General features: G+C 31.6%; 1 protein-coding gene across 6 annotated transcripts in view; it reads right to left on the bottom strand.

The window, feature by feature from the left end:
• Positions 1 to 25,783, bottom strand: part of LOC118201566 (eEF1A lysine and N-terminal methyltransferase) — a 105,333-nt gene that overhangs the window by 59,983 nt on the left and 19,567 nt on the right. For 5 of the 6 annotated variants that reach the window (XM_085820959.1, XM_085820949.1, XM_085820956.1 and 2 more), the window contains exons 3-4: positions 20,043 to 20,271; positions 2,392 to 2,600 (exon numbers count right to left, since the gene is read on the bottom strand). In XM_085820959.1, coding sequence (XP_085677085.1) covers positions 2,392 to 2,600; positions 20,043 to 20,271 — 438 coding nt within the window. The remainder of the gene's footprint in view (positions 1 to 2,391; positions 2,601 to 20,042; positions 20,272 to 25,783) is intronic. The other variant, XM_085820974.1, reaches the window with a different exon arrangement.

Genomic DNA, 25,783 nt, shown 5'->3' with positions numbered 1-25,783 from the left:
TCATCTCATACCTTCAAAATGCTTAGCCTCTAAAGACTGAGAAAGTCTCTGATGAAATGGATTGAAATGGATTATTAAATTATGGCGCAAAGCAGGGCTATCTAAAAGGAAGGATGCCTTCGTGAAGAAATTTCTAAGGGAAACCAGCTGGCATACATGTTACACATGAGAAAATTCACGAAAACGCCCATGCAACCAGCCCGTTTACCGGGATTCGAACCCCGGAGTCAACTACCAGTGCTCAGCGACTTTACCGCTCGGCAGTTCATGGGTCTTTATGAAATGGAAGGCGATAACTTTAATTAAACAGAACGTCAAAAATACCAAGATGTTTCGAAAAGTTGGATACTTTTGAATATACTTGCAGAATGCCTAAAGAAAAAGAGCAAGAATGAAGCAGAATGCCTGAAGAAAAAGAGACGAAAAAATAAATTGTTGCGCAAAATTTAATATTTGTACTTTTTTTTAATTTAAAACTTTTTAATCTTATGATATTTGATTCTTGCAATTTCAAAAATAAAATATTTGACTAAAATATGAATAACATTTTAAGAAACCAAATGTAGGATAAATTTGTGTAAAGCAATGGGCACAATGATAAAACTGTTTAAAGCAGTGTATGCAAGTCATCCTAAGTTAAAATGTCGGTTATACATCTCTCTTATTTATATATATCTTTTCTGAACAGAACAATGAAAGGCGTGTTATGTGTGCTTTACTGTATTTTCTCTTTTAATATATGCAGTTTTCAAATGCATCGTGGTCTGGGTTACAATGTATTCTTCCGAGAGAAACGCAATTCAAATAAATAAAATCAAATTCTGGAAAATCTATATTAATAAATATATTTAAAACGCTCAGTTCGAATGAATAAATAGAAAATTTTTAAATAATTATCTAAAGAGGCAATGCAAACTAACAGTTAAAATAAAAGTCTAAAAATTTAAAAATTACCTAAAATAGTAACTATGACTAAAAATATGGTATAAAGAAAACTACTTGAAAAAATAATAATAATAAACGATGTGCCCTTGATTTAAACTACGCAGTTCGAATGAGTAAATAGAAATTTTTAAAACAGTTATTCGAAAGAAACTATGCAACGTAAACAATTAAAATATATTCAAAAAAGAAAAAAATTGCTTACAATTAATAACAATTATAATTGAAAATATAAGATAAAGAACATTATTTGAAAGAAGGAACAATTGGGTCTTTTTTTCCTCTCACGCAATGTAAAAATGGAAATGAAAATAGGTTGCCACATATTAAGAAGTTTGCCAAGTGAACTAATTTTGGCGCAAACTGAATAAAAAGTGCCAACATAAATTGTAGAATTTCTCTGTAAATTTCGCATCGAATTTTACAAAATTTAATATTTGGCCATAATTTGAGTCGTAGAATCGAAATATGTAAAAAAATTGGTATGTTATTTCAGAAAAAGTCTGATTTTGTATCAAAATATACCTATGTTAGAATAGTGCTATATATAAATCTAACATATATCTTAAGTCACGCTTTCGAGACATGAAAAACGCAGTTTGAATTTTCTCAATCGGCCCAGTAGAACGAAAAATATAGCAATGCACCCCCCCTCCTTTTTTTTTTTTTTTTTTTTTTTTTTTTTTTTTTTTTTTTTTTTGAGCAGTGTACATGGGTTATAAGGTAAAGAACAACAGAGCATAGCAGCGCAGAGGTTTTGTATGACAGGAGAAGTTAAGAAGTGATGTAATTGCTTACGAAGCAGTATTTATACTAGGTAGGTGCATATGTACAGCTAAACTGCAATTGGTTAATTTCAGGTTTTACTTCCCTTTTGCAAGCAGCATTATGTAACTTGGAAAGATCTCGAATTTGGGAGAAAAGACGAACTTGGGGAAGAAAAGATGAACTTGGAGGAGAACATAAAATCTAGAATAGTCAACTTTGAGGTTGCCAATCATTTCTTAGCGCAACCATCGTATTTTATTATAATTTACATATGTATATATACAAAAATAAAATTACAAAACAATTTTTTAAAAAACAAAATAATATCATACCTGTCTTTACTTATATATATATAAAAGAATAATGTTTTTAATAATCAGTATCTTGTTATATTTTTAATAATATCTTTAAATTGTTACGTATTCCTTCACTACATTTTACACTTTTACATTTACTTCCATATTTAATATTTCCAGAGTGCACATTTTCCTTTTTAGGGTTACTATAGCAAAATCTTTACTGGTGAACAAAATTTAAACTGTACCAAATTAGGAGAGGAAGATAACATGGTAAGAAAAAGTACCAAAAAGATAAACACAAATGACATATACATAATAACAAAATTTATAAAATGTCAACATTAAATAAGCATTTATAATTAAATCATAGACTAAAATGTACCTTTCTAAAAACCAATCCAGCAGTTTATTTAATACATGTTGTTGAAGAAGAGATACACATAAATACCTTCCCCCATAACGTAATACTCGTTCTATCTCTGAAAACATTTTGTCTATTTTATCACTAGTTTCTTTGGAATCATCTACAAGAAGAGCATCAAGAGTTCCTTTATCTATAACAACTGCAAAAGTTTCAGGATCATAAGTCATCTAGGGGTTTAGAGAAAACAGTATTCTATAGATACTCATTTTTATGTCTTTTCTTTCACATAAACATATATAAAATTAAGAGCATCATTAAAGAGCAGTTACAAAATGTTTCTAAAAAAAAAAAGTGAAAGTACATCACAATTAATTTATTATATAAACCTAATTGGAATAAAATTAATATATTGATTCAGAATATATATTTTAGACTGAAAAACTGAATAAAATGTTCACTAATAAAATATTTTTTTAAGAGAAATAACACTATGCTTTTTTTAATATACTCCACTCACCAATTTCCATATAAAATAGTTGTCACTCTTCCTACTTTACTAAATTCATTTTGCTCTTTAACAAAAGCCTAAGTCTGATTGCCCTCAAAATTTACAGAATTTTATTCAAAATCTATGCAAAGCAAAGTTTGCCTTTTTATCTGATTTTCAATTTTCTTGTTCCTCTTCCGATTAAGCCAAAAATACTTCTTCACTTTTTTTTGTATCACAGCACACAGGATTTTTTTCTCCTGTGAAAATGTTTGATTTCATGTAAAAAAAAAAAAAAACTGCAGTAAGAAAACTGACATGTTTAAAAAAATAGCAAAACTGATGTTTTACTATTTCATAAAGGCATGTATAAGGATAAATATTTAGCAGTTTGAAAGTACGGACTTGTTACAATCTTTAATTCTATAACCTTGTTTATCAATGCCTCAACAAATGATGCATCAACAAACAGCTGCATTGAAGAAGAGCAAGGAGGACAAAGTCCTTTATGTCAGGTGTACTGGATGGATGGTCAGACAAAAGTCAATGTTTGCTACAACTGTTAGATAACACTGATTTTCATCTTGGCAGACCAATTAAAATAGGGAGGTTCATTCTTGTCCTTTTGTCTAAAAGGATTAAGCTTTAGGTTTATGCAAGTGTTGTGTGGGTAGTATATTGTAAAATTTCTTAGTTTTGGTAGCTAACAAGAATTTTGAAATCTTTTCATGGAAAGTTAGATTTACATTGTGTGGAACTTAAGGCAAAGGGAAAGGCCTAAAACTAAGCTGTTGACTATCCAAGAATTCTAGAACATTTTAATGTAAAATCTCATGTGTGTTACATTGCAAGATCATAAGAGAACATATCCGCAGGTATTTTTATGCTACAGATAATAAAAAGTCAGCTAACAATTTTCATGATGACGACGATGAAAATCGTGAATCTCAAGGTTTTGGATGTTGCAAATAAAAAGTGAAATTTTTCAATTAAGGATTATAAGGATTAACGATTGTAAGGATTATGTTAATTTATTCAACAGTTAAATTTTGAGTTAAAGTTACTGTCCTATCTTTTCTTAATTTCAAGCTTACAACTTCCGGCCAGAACGTATTTTTAGATTCACATTTGAATGCAAATGAGGAGTATTTAACTGTGAAGTTCTACTGACTCCATTAGAGAGAACCAGTGATTTTAGCGCATGTCCGCCTTTTTAGGCTACTCTCTCTTAAGCTATTATTATGCTCGGCTGTACTTTAGGCCCTTGATAGCTTCGTCGTTATTTAGCGTTAAGGGGCCAACTCTGCCAGAATCTTGATAGTTTCGGCTATATCTTTTTAGTTAAGATTAGTTTAGTTTTTAGTTTCCTAAGTTCAAGCACGAGTGGAGACTTTATTGTAAAACTCCAAGAAGGAGTTCTGTTAAACTTTATTGGAATAATAAAGGGTAATTTCATCCATCATACGTTTTTTTCTCTGTCTGACAAACTCAAGCAATTATTCGCTTATCAATTCTTAAGATTCTTCAACTTAAATTGTAACTTAAAAGTATACAGGTTAGAATCTTACGGGATTATAAGAAGAAAGGCTAAAAAAAGATGATATGACTGAAGTTTTACATTGTGATGACAATGTCTCAATCACTCATCAAATAACAGAATGGTGAAAATCTGTAGCACAGTTTTAAATCAAGAAAATACTGCGCACTTCATCTTCAAGTCATATTTTAATTTCGTGTGGTGGTAATTCACAAAAATTCCTTCCTTATGCAAAAAAAAATTTTCTTAAAAGTAATATTAATAAAGAATATTTTAAAATCTACAATTTCCATACATCAGCTTACTAGATTAAAACTCGTGTTACCAGTTTAAGTCTAGTTACCTAGTTGCAATTACAGCTCCAATTACAATGTAGTTGAACTATAATTGCAATTAGATTTTGCCCAACTATGATTGATGACTTAAAATTATGGAATTGCTGAAGTGTCAGTGATTCTGGCTTTGTACTGTAGCTGTGTTTACTTTAAATATTTTTTAATAATCATATATTTAAATGGTAAATTCCTTTAAGAATCCACGTGCTCTATGAAATAAGGACTTGGGTTAGTTTTGGTACGGGGAAAATATTAAACTAAAAATGGGTTACTCCGATTTTACTTTATATTCTGGTGCCTAGAAACTTTCAATCTTAATTAAAGTTTTTATCTTTATTGATTAATTTAAATTTTTATTCATAATGTGCAACATTTAAGTTACACTCATGTCCATAAATTAAGGATAATTCGGAGTCACGCGGAAATCGAACTCTAAAATAAATATATCACATGTAAAATCACTACACACATCTTCAAGAATCATATGCAAATTTCAGAAAGTAACCAGATGACACCAATGGTACGTCACAATGACGAGAGTGTAAGAGAGTGATATATAAGGAATACAGGCAAAGAAGTAAAATTGTTCGCAGGCGCTTTATAAGCATTTCAGAGCAATAACCGAATAGTTATGACACAAAGGACACATTTGGATGATTTTTTACGTGGTAGAATTATCGGCCGTCTGGAATGTGGGCATACCCAACTGGAAGCATCAGACGAACTTGGAATTGCCCAGAGTGTCATCTCCAGGCTTTGGCAATGATTTCAAGATGATGGTAATGTGAGTAGACGTTACAGCACAGGTCGCCGCAGAGTTACAACGCCGAATGAGGACCGGTATTTGGCAGTTACTGCCAAAAGAAACAAGCGGAGCACAGCCTCAGACCTGTCTCAACAGCATTCTTCAGCCACTGGTACGACAATTTCAAGGCAGACCATGTACAGATGCTTAGGGCAGATTGGTCTATATGCTCGTAGACCTGTCAGATGCGTTTCACTTACTGCAACTTACTGTCGCCTGCGGTTAGCCTGGAGTAGAGAGCATGCATTATGGACACCGCAACAGTGGGCTTGTGTGATGTTTACCGACGAGTCCAGGTTTAGCTTGCAGTCTGATTTTTGCCGGATTTTGATATGGAGAGCTCCAGGTAACCATTACCACCAAGAAAACATCATTGAACTACACCGTTACGGTGGTGCAGGAGTGCTCGTTTGGGGTGGAATTATTCTGGGTTCCAGAACTGACCTGCATGTTCAAATTGGAACCATGACAGGCCAAATCTATCGGGACGTCATTTTGGAACAACATGTACGTTTGTTTTGTGGCGCCATGGGTGCACAATTTATGTTTATGGATGACAACGCCCGTCCTAACTGTGCAAACATCGTAAGCGAATGCCTTCAATCGGAGGATATCACCCGTATGGAGTGGCCAGCATTTTCACCGGACTTGAATCCAGTAGAGCACGTGTGGGACATGCTTGGCTGACGTGTTGCAGCCCGTCAACCTCCTCCTACATGTCTACCGGAACTTCAGAGAGCATTAATTTCGGAGAGCATTTTAATAATATCAAACATATAGCATCTTTTTTTGCTCTTTACCTTTTGTTTAATAAATAAGCTTTACAGATAAGTCAAATTTGTTTTGCTTCTAACTCTTCCTTTGCCTGATTTTGCATTATCCTTAATTTATGGACATGAGTGTATTTACATCTTTTCTACTTCCATCATTTTGTCATGAGGATCTTTTTCTTCTTTTTTTTTTTTTTTTTTTTTTTTTTTTTGTGTGTGTGTGTGTGTGTGTGTGTGTGTGTTCATTTCAGAATTAGATTTATATTAGAGTGGCAAGCAGTTTTACTATGAAGTTAGAAAAATTGTGCATGGCTGTATGTGAGAGTTTGGGCTTTTCTGTCATCACTGCATTGCTGTAGAATGTTTTGCTCTCTCCTGTTGACTCCAGTGCTGCTGTCACACTAAATATCACAGTGGAAGGACAGATTTAGTTTTGGGCAAGCTAGAAAGTTTGAATATATCCCACAGCCTCAGACAAGAGCTCATAGCTTCTATTAAAGGAATTTAAAGTATTCAAAATTATAATATTTTTTAAGGAAGTTTGTGTTCTAGAAGGATTCATATGACTGACAATTTGTATTGTGTAATTTTAATTAAAGCCTCATAAATGGTGAGGTAGAATAAAGTCATCTTATTTCTGTGCCTGTCTGTTTGAGTTTAGAAATTCTACTTGTGAGAATTCACCCGTTGAATGCACGTAACACTTTAAGTTGATTGTAAATGTTTACTACAGTTGAACCTCTGACAGATATAAGAAAACAGGTGATTGGGGTATGATATGTTAATAATTCTTTTCTAGTCTTTTGCAGGGCTGTGGAGTTGGTAAGGAAAATGACCGACTCCTGGAATTTTAAAAACTCTGACTCCCTCATATATATATGTGAGTGTGTGTGTGTAAACATATATACATGGGTTACAACTTATTTTTTTAATATAAAAGAAGTAATAGATGCTAAAAAAAAAAAATTAACGGCATAGCAAATTATTTATATTAACCCATTAATGGTTTGGCCCGGATTTTCTCATTCTTTTATGCAGGTCTCTTAACGGTTCGTTACAGATTATTGTTAGTTTAAATGTACCCTCAAAAACGGACAGTCCCGTGTTTTTGTATTATCTAAAAAACACGCTAAAAAGGACTAGCCCATATTTTTGTATGTCTTCCAACCCCCAGTGCCTAAAGGGACAAGGGTCCATGCAATTCTGACGACAATGGGTAAGGCTGTCATTAGCGTGGGGAGAAATCTTCTTGTTGTTTTGGGATAAAGGCCTTACACTGAATCTAAAGAAACAAATTTATTACCAGTTACAAAGTGGATGCATATATAAAGGGATTTAAGAATTTCCATTTTAGAGCAGTTATTGAATAAAAAATAGAATTTTTTACAAAATGAACGTTTACCTATAAGAGCATTTATGAATTAAAACGAGAAAAATAAAAGTAATAAATGCAAACATAAAAATCTGAAAATGCAAATCTTTCAGATTTTACATTAGGCCCAAAGGGCGTTTTTTTAACGGTTTGTGGGTTACCTTTATTTTTAAATATCATGTTCTTTGCACTTAAACCATAAAACTTCAGTTAAACAGCAATAGCGCAAAATAAATTTTAAATGAGCATATCTTTAGAATTTCCGATACACAGTCTCGCCCGCTGAAGGTAATTTTTTATATTATTTTCATACAGTGTTGCCTTTGCTCGCTTTAAAATCGTTGAGTTTCTTAATTAAAAATTCATTGAAGTTTTATGAAATATGAAACATATAATAAAACAAATTCCAAATCTCGGCTTCGAGATGCCCATATTCAGGTGGAAATGTACGTTATTCAAAATTGGATGGGTCTAAGTACCGTTGTTTTATCACAATGCGAGAAACATACATATATTTATACAGATTATTCATTATTTAATTTCAAGGCAGATAGCCTCGAGTGCTTTGCCGTAATCTAATAAACCAAAACCATTATTTAATTTCTTTAAATATAATACAGGGCTGTAATATGTGGTAGCAACAGTTTGAAAAGTGAACTGACATAGTTTTCAACGGAAAATGAAAAAATGAAGTTAACAGACCTTCTCGGCTAACGCCCTTTGTTTTAAAAATAATGTATCGTGTAATTTAATGGGAATACGAGATTAAATAATTCTCTTTAAGAAATTTATCAACAAATTTATATCACGAATAACAAAAACGTGAGGCTGTCTTGATAAATTTATAAATATTATGCATCTGACAATGCGATTCAATTATTTGATTTCGTAATTTAAGAACCTATGATTCTTCTTATAAAACTGTACAGGAATTTGGCAAAGAAGCTATTAAGTAATCTCTTATTACCATTAATCTATGCGATAAATTATTGTTATTATTATTACTATTGGTTCAGTCTTTTACTTCCAAGTATCCTTTTACCTCAAATAATCGAAAAGATATATAAATTTAAAACAAAATTCGCCCCCAAATCAGAAATTAGGTTACGAATTTCATGCAAATTTTATTTCAAAAGCTATTTTACGCTCTGTAAAATGATGAAAACTTAAAAATTTTGAGATTTTTAGTTTATTCTTAAATGGAAATATGCACAAAAAATTTCTTCGACATTAAATTTTAAAAACTCTAAATCGAATTATTATCATCCGTAACGGTGTGTGTACAAAATTTGAATTCAATAGCTTATCGATAAGTAGTTCAAAAATCGACGACGAGCTTTTGATTAAACACCGTGAATGAACTGAATACAATTTTTGGAACAGCTCTATTTTTAAGCACTTTGGAAAGATCGGCAAGTTGTTGATATAGCATAACCGTTATTTTTATAACATTCTTGGCATTATGAAACGTGTAAGTGACATTCATAAGCGATTCCCGACAGTTCTGTTCATTTGTCAAAGTGTCTGCTTTTGAAAATATTGTGAAGCTCACTCGATGTGCTCCACTATCTATGATACTCATTAAAGATATTTAATTATGTTTTATTTCTATACAGAAATACTGGTAAAATTAAGAGGTCAAATATTTAATTATTTGAGTTATATAACTACTTATACTGTCTCAAGAAATTTTGAGTCATTTTGTAAAAATAATCTTTTCTTTAAAATTCCTTTTTCCCCCCTACCCCCTATGCTTCATAACTTTATTACTATTCTGATGAATGGAAGGTTTGTAGAGACATTACATTTTTTTTAACAGCAAGAGACATGAAAAATGAGCAATGCCTTACCCGGGACGCAAACCACGGACTTCTCGAATGCGCGCCGAGCGTACTGAGACCACGAAGGCATGCTAAAAGGGCGGGAGAAAATACCATATATACTCCCCCTTTTAAAGGGCGACTGGGGATTAGGGGACTGAATCGCCAAATCCTTGCGGTGGAAAATCATCATCCACCACTTTTTTTGTTTTGGGTGCCACCATAGAAACATTAGGTTATTTCGAAGCAGGACATGTGAAATAGGAGCAATGCCTTCGCCGAGACTCGAACCACCAACCTCTCGAATACACACCATGCGTGCTGACCATTACACCGTGAAGGTATGCTAAGAAGGCGGGAGAAAATACCTTATAGGTTATGAAAACCAAAAGTTGAGTAGGTAGTCACAAATCTAACTAATAAATGCTCTACAAATACAACTTTTAATACTTTAGCAGAATTTTTTGGAAACGTATTTATATAGATTGTTGTAGAAATCGACACAGTTTGATGCCAATTTAGAGGAGGGGTTGTTTATGAGCGTATTAAAAATGCTTTTCCCACTCAAAATGTTAACTACTTTAAAATAATAATTCATAATTGCACTGAATCTGATGTTTACAATTATTTCCCCTGAGATTTCTTTAAAAAGAAAGAATTACAATTGTGTTTAATGCAGAAAATTTAATGGAATTGGCATCTGCGCAAGAGGACGGAAACTATCAGGGAGGACTTTCTAAGGAAAACTAGATTTCCTTCACATTGAACGTAGAAAACCTTCACCGAACAAGCGTGTTCACCAGGATTTGAACTTATGTAGGATTACCAGTACTCAGCGGTTTTAGCGCTTGGCCGCTGGGGCCCGCAGACCGATTAAAAATCTTGTTTAGAAACTTTTTATCTTGATTTAGTGTGACAGGTGCCGTAGTTTGAAGGTTAGGATTACTTGAATACAGCAAAACACACGAGGACTATCTGCTTTTAAGGAAAGATATGCCTTCGTAGAGGACTTTTTAACGAGAAAAGTCTCATATTCATGTTATACATAGGAAAAAACATGGGAAAATACCATTCAGCCATCGTATTCGTTCGTCAGGGTGTAAATCTAAGTCGAACTACCAGTATTTACCGGCCACTAATATGGCCGTATTTTAATAGGGGAAATAACTGTTGGATTGTAAGGCATCTAAATTAAGAAATAAAAAAAATTCAGTTCTGAGGTAATCTTAAACCCAAATTAAGTTTTTTATTATAATTATGAAAGAGTTCAACTCATTTGTTAATTTTCAGATCGTTAAAATTAGTGTGGCTGTAATGAATGATTATTTAGACCTGTTACAGGAAACAAATACATCAAAAGTTTCCTTTAAAATATCAGGAATTATTGAAAAATCTTCTGTAATTTATAAACGAGGAAACGTATTTAACCAGATTTTACATGTGTGAAAAAATAATGAATTTTGATCTCCCCTAGTAGAGACATTTGTAATTATATTTCTAGTTCCAAATTCAAAGTGAAAAATCTAGGTGCCTGAAGCCAGAGAACACTATCGATTCTTCTTGGCTTCTATTTTCAGCGACGAAATAGATCAACTGCATGGAATTTTTATGATTTTTCTCAACATGTAAACTAAATGCTTGTAAGTGTTTCTTAGAAAGCTCGTCGGAAGTAGAATATCTCTATCTTGGTAGACAGATATCGTGTGCTTTAGTAAATTTAGCAAATCTAAACACAGAGCCGACAGTACTATGTTTGAGGCATTTCTCTAACATAGTCGAATAGTGTATCGAATAGTCGAACAGTGAAATTACTCTACATCGCCCTCTTTTACTTACTTTTATACTTTTATCTCAATATTATATATTGCATCCACAAAAATTTCTCTAAATTAATGTTATTTGGATTCGAAAACCATTTTATGCTTAAATACATCTTTCCAGATGTTTGTCTTTTACTCACTGAGAGTCAATGCTTCTTGAAGATGTCAATTCATGAATGAAAAATTATTTCTTGCTTTTCCGGTTTTCCCTAACCGTTCCCACAAAAGCTGAACATTTGGGCAAAAACAGCCCTCCTATGATGTTAATTCCTTAGTAAAAGAGAAAGCACTGAACGGGATAAAGTAGTAGAAATCTTGACTTTCCTTTTCACTCAAAATTCAAGCATTCCCAAAATCTACTATAAAAGATATACTCCCTAAGGTATAAAATTTTTGTGCAATGAAATTATAAAATGAAATATATATATATATATGCATTCTAATATATACATATGCTAAAATATGAATGCATATATATATTTGATTATACATATATATATCATTGATGACATATATATATCAATTAAACCATTAGTCACACTCACACACATACATATACAAATATAGAATCACATAGTATCAGTAGGTGAAAGAAGAAAATAAATCCTACTGGTGAAGACTGCTGAAGAAATTCAAAGCATAATGAAAGTTTCTTTTATCTTGGAATCAAAGAACTTTTTTATCGCTTTAGTTTTTGGGAGACTATTAGATTAAAATGTAATAAATAAATAAGTATATGGAAGAAAAAATAAATCTTTAAAGGAAAAAAAAGGAAAAATAGAACCAAACAATCAATTCAATTTCAGCATTAAAACCAATTTTAAATGCGACAGTATATTTTTCTGGCGACACGAAAACTTAAGAAAATAGACAGAAATCTGCATTGTTTCACCTACCAATATACGACAAATGGAAAAACAATACAAGAAAAAGTAAATTTGAAAAATTTGTGAAAGCGGAATAATTTCGAATGCTGCACAAACAGAAAGATACCATGCAGAGACATTGGATTTTTTTCGAAGCAAGAAATGCAAAAATTCAGCAGTGCCCTCATTGTGCTTCTAATAAGGAGGTCTTCCAAATTCTAGCTGGAAGGACTTCCATTTATAACAAGATAGTGAGAATGACATAATTCCTTTATTATTTGTTTCATTTAAAGTGCGAGAGAGAAGAAGCACGAGGCACTGTTGGAATAATTCATGTGTTAACGAATTATCGTCTGACATGTTTTCGTTGGGGTGCCATTGAAGTTACATAGCGTTTTTACGAGGGAAAAAAAAAAAAACACAAAACATCCGTTATCCTATCAGCGGAATACGCACCACAGGCATTCCGACTGATAGTCCGATCTACTATCACTTACACCCCGAGTTCAAATTCTAGCTGGAAGAAGCTCCATTGAGCAATTTCCAGCTCAAAGAAGAATGAGATAATTTCTCATAATCAATACGGATATATAACTGATGATTCTAAAATTTTATTATCATTAAGACTGGAAAAAATACACGATTTAATTCATTTTCATACATTTTAAAAGAAGTTAAATTTTTCAGAGAGTTACTATAAAATATTTATTAGAATGTCAAATTTAAGCATTTCAATTATTTATATAATAAAGGATAAATTTTATATTTATATAATAAAGAAAAATCGTTGATAATATCACTCTGATTTTAGTGGAGATATTTTAAGAAGTAAATAAGTGAAAGCTGGAGGAAGAAAAACTATTTCAAGTTATATGTTTATCTTAAAAGTAACGAGAGAAAAAAAAAGTTAAAAGAAATCATCGTTAAAAGAAAAGGCATGCATATCGAAATTGTTTCCTGTACTGCTGACAAATTGTTATATGGCATGCATACTATAATGTTCATGAATAATTGACTGCTACTAGATTAATACAGGCAAAGCATATTTCTAGGGACTGATTTGCTGCAATTTCCAATTTGATTTTTACATACTTTTATATTTAGGACACTAATTACATCACACTGAAGATTACTCAATGCAATAATTCCATTGCAGTTTTATAGAAAATTATAAAATTTTCAGTTTCAATAAACAAATATATAATATTTCGATGACTCAGCAGGTAACATAATCTTTCAAGTTTTTTTCGAAAACACCTCGGCAGATATAGAATCAGCCGCAGACTGTACTAACTTTAACAAGCGCAGTATCTGAGTGTTCACATTTCTGTTTATAACTGCAATAAGAACAAGTATAAGTTTGAAAAGTTTACCAATGGCTATGTGAATAAAAGAGATGATCATAAGTATTTTGACCTGGTTTTGGTTTCTGGTAAATACGTTGGCTGTAAGGAAGATTTCGTGATTTTTTCCATGTGAACTAGTTTTCTTTATAAATTCCTCTAAGTCTTTCGTTAAGTACATACAAAGTTGCTACATTAAACATTAGTAAGTGTTTACATAGGTAAACATTTTAAAAGCGACTAGTGTAAAGAAAGATTATTTAAATTATGTTTTTAAAATGCAAATTCAGAACACTGAAAACCAAACAGTAAACATTATAAGACTAATTTAATAATCTTTGGTTTGGTTTACTTGAAATCTTTACTTAAAAAACGTTGAAATTTACAATGTTTACAACAAACTATTATTCTGCCATATTCATCGATTGCATTAATCAAAATCTAAAATTATTTAACGTAAAATGTAATTATCCGAAAATTATGTAAAATGAGAATTTTTTCCCACTATATCTGTAGCTTACAATGGCTAGAAAAAAAGATAGCTCTAGATAATGAGTATTTCTACAATGAAAAAACTCTATTGACTAGAAATAGTCTTTGGAGACCTCAGTGTCAGTTAGCCTGCGGAGGTCAGGTTCCCTTCCAAGTCGTTTTCTTTTCCCAGGAGGCAGGGGTAGAAAGGATTCTTCACGATTATTATTACTTTTAGCAAAGACGTTTACAATTATCTATTCAATCCTTGCTAATCAGACGAATTTGAGAAGAAAGGGAAAGTTGTAGATAAATTTTGCTTCTTCCAGTGCCAGTTACAAATCGTACAGTTGTTCAATAACATTTGAACTATATCATTAACGTCGCATATTACTAAAATGTACTTGTTCTTTAAAGTCCTTGATCTGTTCTAAAAATAATACCGCAGAAGTTTCAGAAGTGAAGTACAATTTAAAGCTACTTAACATTTGTATGCATATAAAAAAGTAAAACTGTTTAAAATGCATATAGTTTAACGCTTTCTGTTTTATTTGGAATAATATTTCAAAAATAAAACTCGTGTTGGTTACGACCCAAGCAATACTTAACGGGATAAAGAGCCGTACTTTGATAATGCATTCAGTTTTCATCGTTTTAATAAAATCCATTATGATACTTATGCTGGTAATTATAAACTGCATTTACGGATACAGAAGTATGATTAATACACTAATATCACAGAATATACGCTTTTTATGCTCTGACAAGTTTTGTCAAAATACCAATTTTTAGTTCATATACAAGTCGTAAATTCCCTAGCCAGATTCCTTTTTTATATAAATAGATGCATAGAGGACAAAATGGAACAGTTAATTATATTTTTTATTCTTTTACAAAATTTAATTCTTTTAGATATAATTTTTAACGGTAAACGATATTCTGCTAAGTTATAATACAAAAATTATTACTAATAATAATTTATATCCTAATATTTATATCCTAATTTAATAATATTTATATCCTCATTTATATCACTCAAAACAGAATTGGAAAACTTATTCAAATCATATTTAATCAAAACATTTTACGAAGTTTTGGGAAAAAGGAATTTTGGGGTTTGTTTCATTTTTAACGGTGAATTCAATCATTAAAACATTTTTACCGCGTTTCATCATTCATATAACATTAGCAAAATAATTTACTAAATAATTCTTAGATGTAATAGTATTCTTGTTTATCTTTTGTTATATGACTAAAAATAAATAAAAAAGTGGCTGGTATTCAATATTTATTTTTATTTAATTACAAATACTTGGCTATTGGTACTTAAGACATAGTCTTTCCATATTATCACTTTTCTATTCGGCCTTGAAATTATGTTAACGACTTAATAGAATTCGGAAAATCCTATGATTGCATAAACTGCGGGAGGTGCTAATAATGACAAATTTTAAATGAAAATAGAAATTTATTTAAATTCTATTTGTGCGTGTCTGCTTTATGCATTTAATCTATCAAATGCAGAAAAGTGAGAAAAATCCATTCAACACAGAGAAATAATTCTTCTAGTCTGTGCTAAGATTGTATCAAATTCATTTAAACTTCCGTTTAAATTTGAAATGCGATCTCTCAAATCAACGAAGAAATACATTTTTGGCTTTAAATTCCACATTAGTAGCAACTGTATAATAGCTAAACGTACCCAAAATATTTGTAGAAAATCGCCAAAATTCTAGAAATTGCTATAAAATCCCGAAAAATATTAGGAAGATTATTGCTTGCCATTTCCATGCTGAAAAGATCAAGCGTTTACGAGGATGAGCTCGACTGTTAACGAACAACTTGTGGAAAAAATTCAACGCTAAAATATAAATACGTATGCCAAATTTTCCAAAAATTCCTGATAAATATTGTACTCTCATCGTAAATATATATGGACTTATAATGTGATGAAAACAGTCGGTAAAAGAATGGATTAAAATTTAATTTCCAAAAATAAATTGGCCTACTAAAACTAAATAAAATAGATTAGTAAATAGTAAAAAATTGTGTAACAAAATAAATAATGATCTTTCTTAAAATACTGCCCAATAAAACATGTCGAATAATTGAAAATTTACAAGCTTGGAAGCTAAAATTCTAAAAAGATTTCGGAAAATTCGGCCGTCACATGTTAAAAGAAACAAGTCTACAGGCTACTAGTACAAAGAAAGAGGAGGGAGACGAAATGAAACGCAAGGCATTCAATACCGGGGAGGCAATTTTATGGCTTACCCATCACACTAAGGGGAAGCAAACATACTGCCTTAGGCTGAGCCATCTTAGAGAGATTTCAGAAAACGAAAGTGATTTTTTTGGAGGGGTTTGTTGTCTGACAACGCGGCCGTTTTCAAAGCATTTCGTTCCGAGAGGCGGGCTCATTGATGGGTTAATTAGCATTTATTATGAAATGGAAAAACTGGCATTAGTTATTTTTAAGAAACAGTATAATTTCGGCAAGATCTTCTTTGTTAGAAAGCCATAGATCCGATTTGATAAACTTCAGTGCTGAGAAGAGTCTTTCCACACTAACTTGAGTAGGAGGAAGAACTGTTACTGTTAGGGCTGCTTATTTTAACTTTTCAGGATAGATTTTTGTAAGTTCTAAAAGAGGTGTCTTGCAGGTGCAATCATATTTCTCTATTTCTTAAAGGCTGTGTAGAAATCGTGTTTGTATTTTTTCACTTTTATATCTAAAGGCTTTTGGTTCTTTATTTTCATTCGCTTTGCTTTAGTCTTTTCAATATTATCCAAAAATATTTCTCAAAATCTAATTCATCACTGGAAGAAGATGGTACAGACTTAATTGCAATGTCTGCAGTTTGACTGTCCTGATTCGAATCCTCCAATTGTTTTGAAAATAATTTCATTATTAATGAAAGTTCATAGATGGCTTTCTTGGTGTTTTTAATTTGTTCATCATCCAAGAAAAGTGAGTGTTTCGGATCTACATATATTGAACCCAGATTGATTTGAACAGAACCAATGATAAACCCAGACAGAACCAATGATTTCTCATTGCCTAGCAAACTAGTTTCTCTTTTCTTCATTGAAGAAATAATTCCTTCTGCATTCTTCTTCCATTCTCACCTCCTGTCAATTCTTCAGATTGTAGCTTTTTTGTGGCTATATACGGTGTAAAAAGAAAAGTTTCCAATTCTGCAAGATCATTCCACAGTCTTTTTGTTAACGAAACATTAGGGCTATCTACATCTTCTAAAAAAGTTCTTAATTCTAACAACCTCTTTATCATCAAATTATGTACTTCCTTATTGTGTTGCTTGATCAATAATTGCTCCTTTTTCTACTCGTTTCTTAAGAATGGCATCAATTTTGGAGTTCTTGCTGCTATTGCTGCTTACCTAAATTTACCAGTGAAATTTGTACCTAAATGAATCAATTTAATCACTAATGACAAATATCACATCAATTCTCCTCCCTTATATTTATTTATTAATGTTTCAATAAAGTAGAAAATTAATAATTATTAATGTATATAGTCCATAAATAAAAATAATAACTCAGCTCGTCATAATTTTTTTTTTTTTTTTTTAATTCATTTTAGTTTCATTTCAAATTTAAACTGTCCGACAAAAACTGGAGTCGGAGTCGATGTGTTTTTTAGCGACTCCGACTCCTTTTACCCAAAAATATACTCGACTCCAACTCAATAGCCCTGGTTTTGGATATGCATGGCTTCTTATTGCTTCCAGTGTCTTGTCTTGTGAAGTGTGTCTTGTATTTTTTAGCGACTCCAGCTCTGACTCCTTTTACCCCAAAACCTGCCCGACTCCACAGCCCTGGTCTATTCAGGTATTTGTGTTATTGTATTTCTATGAAAGTAATTTAAACATTTATATTTGGATATAAGTTATCTCTTGTTTGGGAAAAAATTATTTATTATAGTTTCTAATTTGTGTGTTTTCAAAAATGTATGATGGAGTGACTTTTACATAAGGTACAGGAATAACACTTTAGATCTGAACTGAAATAGGCAGTTCTTGAAATGAAATAAATTGAATTATCATTGAAAAATTTACTTTGATTTTAATACTAAGGCACAAGAGAGAAATAACATTAAGTTTACCTTTACAAATATTAAGATATTATTGATTTTAATATCAGTTACTAGTTTAAAGTTTTAAAGATTTGCAGAGACATTAGGATTTTTTGGAAGCAAGAGAGATTGAAATATTAGCAACACCTTTGCCAGGAATCGAACTGCAGACCTCTCAATTATGCGTTGAGCATGCAGACCACTACACCACAAAGGCTCGCTAAGAAGGCGGGAGAAATACCTTATATACTCCCCCTTTTAAAGGGCGACTGAGTTTTTTAGGGGACCCAATTGCCAAATCCTGGGTGAGGAGAATCATCATCCACAACCCTTTTAGTTCGGGTGCCACTATAGAGACATTAGGTAATTTGTTTAGAGAGCTGAAGAGAGACTGAACAATTAGCAACGCCTTCGCCGGGAATCGAACCGCGGACCTCTCAATTAAGTGCTGAGCATGCAGACGACTACACCACAAAGGCTCACTAAGAAGGCAGGAGAAATACCTTATAGATTTTTTAAGAAATTATGGCTCCAGCTAATTTTGGCATTAACAAATTTTAGCTCTTTTATATCAGTTTTTTTTTTTTTTTTTTTTTTCCTACATAACAAATGTATTGATTATTCCCTTCCAAAAAAAAGGAGGGTTTCTGATCAAATTTAGAATAAAACAATTTATGGTATACGTTCATTCACATATGATTCATATTCATGATGAAGTACACTGATAATATTCTAACATACAAGATGACCTGAAAACCAGTTTTCCTCATCTGACGATAATATGACAAGACAGGCACCATCTTTCTGATGCAATGTGCATGGAAGGAGTGAATAGGAAGGCAAAAGGCTGGAATAATGTTTTACTGAGTAGCACCAAGTCACTGGAAAAACAATCAGATCATGGCCACACACATCAAAGGGTATGGCCCATTTCTACAGCATGCCACTGATACTGAAGATTGACATTTTTTTGTACAGGCAACACTGTATAATACAGTACTACTTAGTAGAAATACATTAATTATGAGTGTATTGAAGATATCAGTAGAAATGCTTCTCTATTTCAAAGAAAGTAAAAAGAAAATTTTTTTTTCAAGAAAACACAGTAAAATATTCTTAATCTGAGTACCCACAGTTCTAGATGATTTTGGTCTGTGATGGTAGTTGCCTTAGAGGAGGAGTTCTTAACTAAGCAGAATTTCACAGTTTTAGGTGACAATGTGGTCAGCCTTCTCTTTACCTGTTAAGTGCTAAGTTGTATTTTATGAACATGAAAAATCACTTTCATTCAAGTTTTGGTATTTATCAACATTTTCTATAGTTTTCCTTGTTTAATTTACAAACCACATTAAAAATACTTAATTTTAAATAAATGTGTATATACGATTTGAGAAATTAATCTTAATTTTAAATAAATGTGTTTTTGAGTTCTAGAATGGAGGGGGAGAATGATGATCTAATAGCAATGAAAGAAGTGCATGGAGCAAAAAAGGTTGAGAACCACTGCCTTAGAGAATACGATTATCAGTGATGTTCAGTACTGTTATTGAATTACAATTTTAGAAATACTTGTCACTTTCAGATGTGACTATACGAAGAAGGTTTCACTGTAATAATTCACGTAAGAGGTTTCACTCTATATCATAAAGCTGTTCTTAAAACTTAATCACTAAATTTCAGAATTTCACAATAAAGGATCCTTACAACTTTTTATGATATTATTCCTATTTAAATTTACTATAAAAAGAAATGCTTAACTCAAACTATGAAATATATAATTTATTCCCAAATACATTTTCATGTAGGAAATAACATTAATTTATTCATCTTCTAATAATCATTATACAGACTCATTATAAAAAAATACAATAATACATATTTACAAATAAATAATAACATGGTCAATTTATAAATAAAGGTGAAAATTTGCAAAAAAAAATTTATTACTTTGAAAACATCCATCTGTTCAAAAACCATCTTTGGCCGATCTTTGCCATATTTCTCTTTCATCTGATTTATAACAGGAGCATTAATGTCGATGCTTACAGATTTGCAAATTCCCACATCATAAAGATCGGCAGAAAGTTTTGAATTACCGCATCCAGTTATTAGTACCTTGTCTTTTGTATAGATATACTTGTCGAGAATTTCATTCAAACTATCATATTCTCCATACCTAAAACAATATTTGAAAATGTTTTGAGATTTTAAAAATAAAGCATCCAGTTTAATAATAATAAAACACACAAGAAATGGCCTTATTACTTTCCTAAATAACATATGCTATATGTTTTAAACTACAATCATACAATTAAGTCAAAATTCAATCACAACAATAAAACATGTCTTACTAATTTCTGAAGATTTAAGTCACAAAAACAACTTATTATGAAGTCTTACGAAACAGATGCGATTACAATAAAATGTAAAACAGCAACATTCCAAGGATGCCTGATCTGAACTACAGCTGGAAACCTAAATTTAGATCTAATGCCTAAAAATATGATGATATTAACTAATGCTAAAACATACATGTGAATGATGTTATAATGGTTATCTATCTAGTAAAATTAATAGAAGCATAAATGAGATCACAGTATAATAGTATATTGCAGTATATTACTTCTCTGAGTGATTTTGTGTTAGGATCCATTTTATTTCCAAAAGATACATCATACTAAAACATTATTTCAGTTTTTATTATTTTTCACATAGCAATATCAAGTTTGCCACACTGGCTTAGCCAAATTACAGATTTTTTTTCTGGGGTGATTTAGGCCAGTTTCCTTTTTTGGGAAGGAGGTGAGGGGGGAGGCTTTTATATTGTAGTTTATAGAACTAAAATGTTGTAATTAATTATAAATTTGATTTACTTTAAAGGTTAAAAAAAAAAAAACTAAAAGCATGTAAACTGGTTAAATTAAAAAAAAAAAGAATTCCCAGTTAGTAAAAGTTGTTGGAAGTTGATGGATATACAAAATTAAAATAAAATAAACTTTCTTTATAAACACAACAAAACAATCGTTTTCTAATGGATCCATTCCCATGTTGGTATCGGCGGTAACGAAAAGGCAGACTCGTTAGCCAAGAGAGGCACCCTTGCGCCACAAGACAGCATACCACCTTCTCCAGAGCCACTTAAAAAGCATATTTTTGAGAAATTAATGGATACTCTTAAATCTGACTAGGCAGCAAAATCAACAGGCAAATCCTAGGCTAACATTCCAGACAGATGGAAAATTTTTTGTCAAAGAGGCTGTGGCAAACTTCAGATTGCAAACAGGTCAACGATTGCATGGCATATCATCTTAATAAAATTGGCATCCTTCCATCTAGTATATGCCAAATTTGCAATTCAGGCATCATGAATGCAGAGCATCTTCTTATATGCCCAGAACTAGATAAAGTCTCAGAAACGTGGTGAGATAAGTAAACTATACTGGAATGCCACAGCTTTCACGAACTCCTTGTAAAGACAACATCCCTTATGTTCCTTTCCTTGTTGTTTAATTTTTTTACTTTTGTTTCCATGTTCATTTATTCTGATTCTTTATAAATCTGTGTTCTTTTTTACTATTTATCATTGTTCTTGTGGGATACTTGAGCTGTTTTATATGTTTGGATTGATCTTTCCAATAAAGCCCTATGTAACAACATAAATAGAAATAACAATACTGATAAAATAAACTATAAACAATAATGAAGCAGTTGAATTATGGTAATGTTTTCTATTTGGTCATCAAGGTGTTACTCAAAAGACTGAATACAATAAGAAAATCTTCTGTAAGTAGAAATCAGATTAAAAAAAGTTTAGATAGCAATTGCGTTCTCTTTTAAGGTAATTTTTTTAAGGTAATTGCTTTCTTTTTTAAGGTTTTTTAAGGTAGAATTTTATTTTCTTCTTTCAGTTCCTCCCCTCCCCTTGGTTAAAATTCAAGTAGCTTACCACTGTCCTACAAATAAAATCTTTAGTTCATTACTCAGTATTCTTTTACATCTTTTAGGTTAAAGATATACCATTTGGTGTTTCTGTTTTCTCAAACTTCCTCAACCTCAAGCATTGCAAGTTTGGTTTCTTTGTCGACAATAATTGCTTTTACAACTATTGCACATGCACCCATATTTTTAATCTAATCATAGTTGTTAACTTTTTTTGTTGCAATGGATTTCACTGTTGGGATATGGAATATTTCAAAGTAAATTTCGCTGGTCATTTCATTGATTCAGACACTAGGTGTCATACCAATGAATTAAGTGCTAATGTGGTAAAACACAATGGTGCAATAAATGCAAAACTATGCTTGCCTACAATTAGACTCTTATTTAACCATCTGAGCGAAATAGTTTTTTGTATCTGATTACGAAGAACTGTAATAAAACAACGTTTGTTAAAATTACAAAATAAACTATTTTAATCTATTTTTCCAAAAGCTTTCATTCATAAGATTTACTTAAAGTAATAAGAAAGTTGTTAAATCATTAAAGCAATAAAACAAAATATTTCAAATAATAAAATATATACCTAAGAGAAAAATTTTAAGACTGAATAAAGGCAGTCATGCCACTTTGGGGTTAGAATTCATGTGGCATCACAAGCATTCCAAAGGATAAAATTTGCTACTATGCAAATTTCCAGTTTTAATTTTACGCATGCTCTTTAATCTTCTATGATTAATTTTTTCTCGGTGTTACAATTATTAATTACTGTTATTTATACTTAGTTATTTAAGAAGCAATAAGTAATAAACAAATACCTTAGGCAAAATAAGCAAATATCTTATTTTTTGCTTTAGGTTTTAAGAATGAAATTAACAAAAATCAAGGGCTGAAAAATCTTAAAATTTAGTTAAAAGAGGTAGGAGGAAAAAAGTTTAGGGGAAGAAATGTCTAACATTGAACCAAAGTTCTTGAAAGAAAAGTCAAAGAAAACTGCTGTTGCAGTCACCTGCTGTAACGATGATTTGAATTGCAGCCAACCACAAACAAAAATGAATAACGACTGGATCACTCCAAGTAAAGTTGTGAAGCCAATTCCTGCCAAGATGCCAACTGTAAATATTTCAACGAATAATCAGTTTGATATTCTTGCTACTATTGCCTCTACTGATGACAAATCAAAAAATAATGAAAAAATTCCAGCTAATGATCGTTGCTGCAGAGATAAAGCCCAAGCAAGGAAAAGAAAAGCTGCCTCTTATTATTTTCGCCAGGCTGGAGGGAAAATTGAAAGAGATAAAAGAACTATTCGCTAAATATGGTGTGAATACTTATACCAGAACTCTGACCAGAGACAAAATTACTATTGTTTTTAATTCTGCCACAAATTGATAACTTAATCTTGTTATTTCCATGAAAAATAAAATACCAAGTTTATCCCATTTAGATCAAAAGAAGCCCACTGAAAGTTGGGATTAGAGGATTAACTGAAGACACAACTGTTGATGAAGTCAAAGGTGAACTCTGCGAAGAAGGCTTCCCTATCATCAAAGTCTCGCAGTTTATTAAGAAATCAGAAGGCATGAAGCTAAAACTTCCTGTACTTTTTTGGTCTCCTTGAAGAGAAATCATATATATATACAAGAAGAAAACAATTCTCAAGTTAACAATGAATATTAGAATATGTAGATGTAACCAGGACACTACATCTCCACTGTCAACAATATGGGCATTCTGAACTGATTCCCCAAGATGTCTTAAATGCAGCCAAAATCACTTCGCTTACATTTGTAAACTTCCCAAAGAAGAAAAAGCAACTTGTTTAAGGCTGAAAAAAATTGACTTTGAAGCTGACTAAATGTGTTAGACATATTTCAAAGAAAATGAAAGCCTTTCCCCATGAAAATTTTGTCACATGTGATGAAAGAGCCTAAATTTGGTTTCCAAACAGAAGAAAATCTGAGCTACTCATTTTTAGATTCAGTGAATTTGCAGAGAAGTGTAAGAAAATCCAATCTCTACAAGAAAAGTCTTATTAGCCCTCGGCCTGGTAGAAATGATCACAAAAACAGAATTTTAATGTTCTGTTAAATTCAAAAGATACGAGTAATTTTTCTTGTAAAGACGCTGGTGCGCAGTGGATGGAACCACCCGACTATGCACTATTTTCTCTTAATTTTATGACGCACATAAACTTTTCTTATGCTGCGATGTACTACCCATCCCATTCTCATTTGCTCAGCTTCAAAAAAATAATAATAAATTAGGGCCATTGCCATCAGAGAACACCAATGTCCACTGGAATTTATTTTAATGAGCCAGACACATTGCACTCATGTGCAATATTCACAGCAAGACTTGATCAGTCAGTTTTTGCATGCATGAGACATGAGTTTCAGTATATGAAGATTCCCACTTTTCAAATTAGATAGTTGTTTTTCTGATTAATGTTTGTTTTTGCACTGAGTACACATTTTTTTTCTTTTTTTCTTTTTTTTTTTTCTTTTTTTTTTTTTTTTTTTTCCTGATGAATCATAATAGAAATGTGGATTTGCTGACCAATCAAAAAGAAAGCACTGCATTTCTTCAGAAATATGACATTTTGTTCAACAGTAGAGAATATAAATACTCACATTTCATGAAATTGTACTATGATGTACAGTGCCAGATTAGTGCAATTCTCTCATGTTATTTTAAGCAAAAACAGATTGCTGTGTACACAGGAAGAACAGTGAGAAAAAAAAAACAGTTGCACAAAGATTTCTTGAAACAGATGAGTGTTTCATTACAGGTATGTCTCGCACTGCTCTGGAATTTTTAGTGCATGGCCACTTTGAAAACCGCTGTTACCTTTCACAAATTAGGTTGCTGAAAAATCAGTTGGTAATAAGTTAGCAACTTTTCAGGGGGGAGACGGATGCAGGTTATCAATTTTCTTTTACAAAATTTTCCATTACCATTACCATTATTTGGATTTAAATAACAATATTAATGGGGGACCTTGAATGATATATAAAACATTTCAGTATTGAAAATAAAATACTGAAGAAAAGAGAAATACTTACAAAATAATGCCATCACAAAGAAATACACTGCCCTCCAAAAGTTAAGGAACAGCAAGTTTTTCAAAGCTCACCATTACAAAAATGTCAGTAGCTTTTAAATTCACAGTTCATATGCATGATAGTAATGAAGTTTAAGAAAATATATGCAAAAGCAATAGCTACCCCTTTTACTTTATAGAAGTGAATACTTACACAGGAGTTTTGATTTTTATTACTTGGATTTGTTTTAACCGAAGATTTTGATTTTTTTATTACTTGAATTTGTTTCCTGGTCTCTGCAGTTTAAGCTTATCTAAACTCAATTGTATATGAGCTTGATGATTGAGTGCACAGTCCTTTTGCTTGTCCGGCTAGCTAAAATGTAACTAGACAATCAAAGGAAACAGTTTGAGGCTTTTTACGTTGTATGTCCATAGTACAAGTACTTAATAAATGCATAATGTCAGACTACCACCTTTATATCCCAGTTAAGGGTAATGGCTGGCATTTTGTCTCAAGTGAAGCACTGGTATTCATGTCCGAATATTATCATATATTGTAATATCTTGTTATTTAATAAATAAATGTAATTATTGTTGAAGTGGCAACACCATATTTGTATAAAACCGTTACTCAGCAACGAGAGATATTATTTAAAAAAAAGAAGATTGAGTATTCTGAAGATTTTGCCAGCTAGGAGTAGTGTTA

This window comes from Stegodyphus dumicola, chromosome 1, assembly GCF_044657685.1.
Source record: "Stegodyphus dumicola isolate Sdum_Otavi_A_Nest chromosome 1, ASM4465768v1".
Lineage (NCBI taxonomy): Eukaryota > Metazoa > Arthropoda > Arachnida > Araneae > Eresidae > Stegodyphus > Stegodyphus dumicola.
Note: the sequence above shows the minus strand (reverse complement) of the source record. Positions and strands in the feature narration are given on the sequence as shown.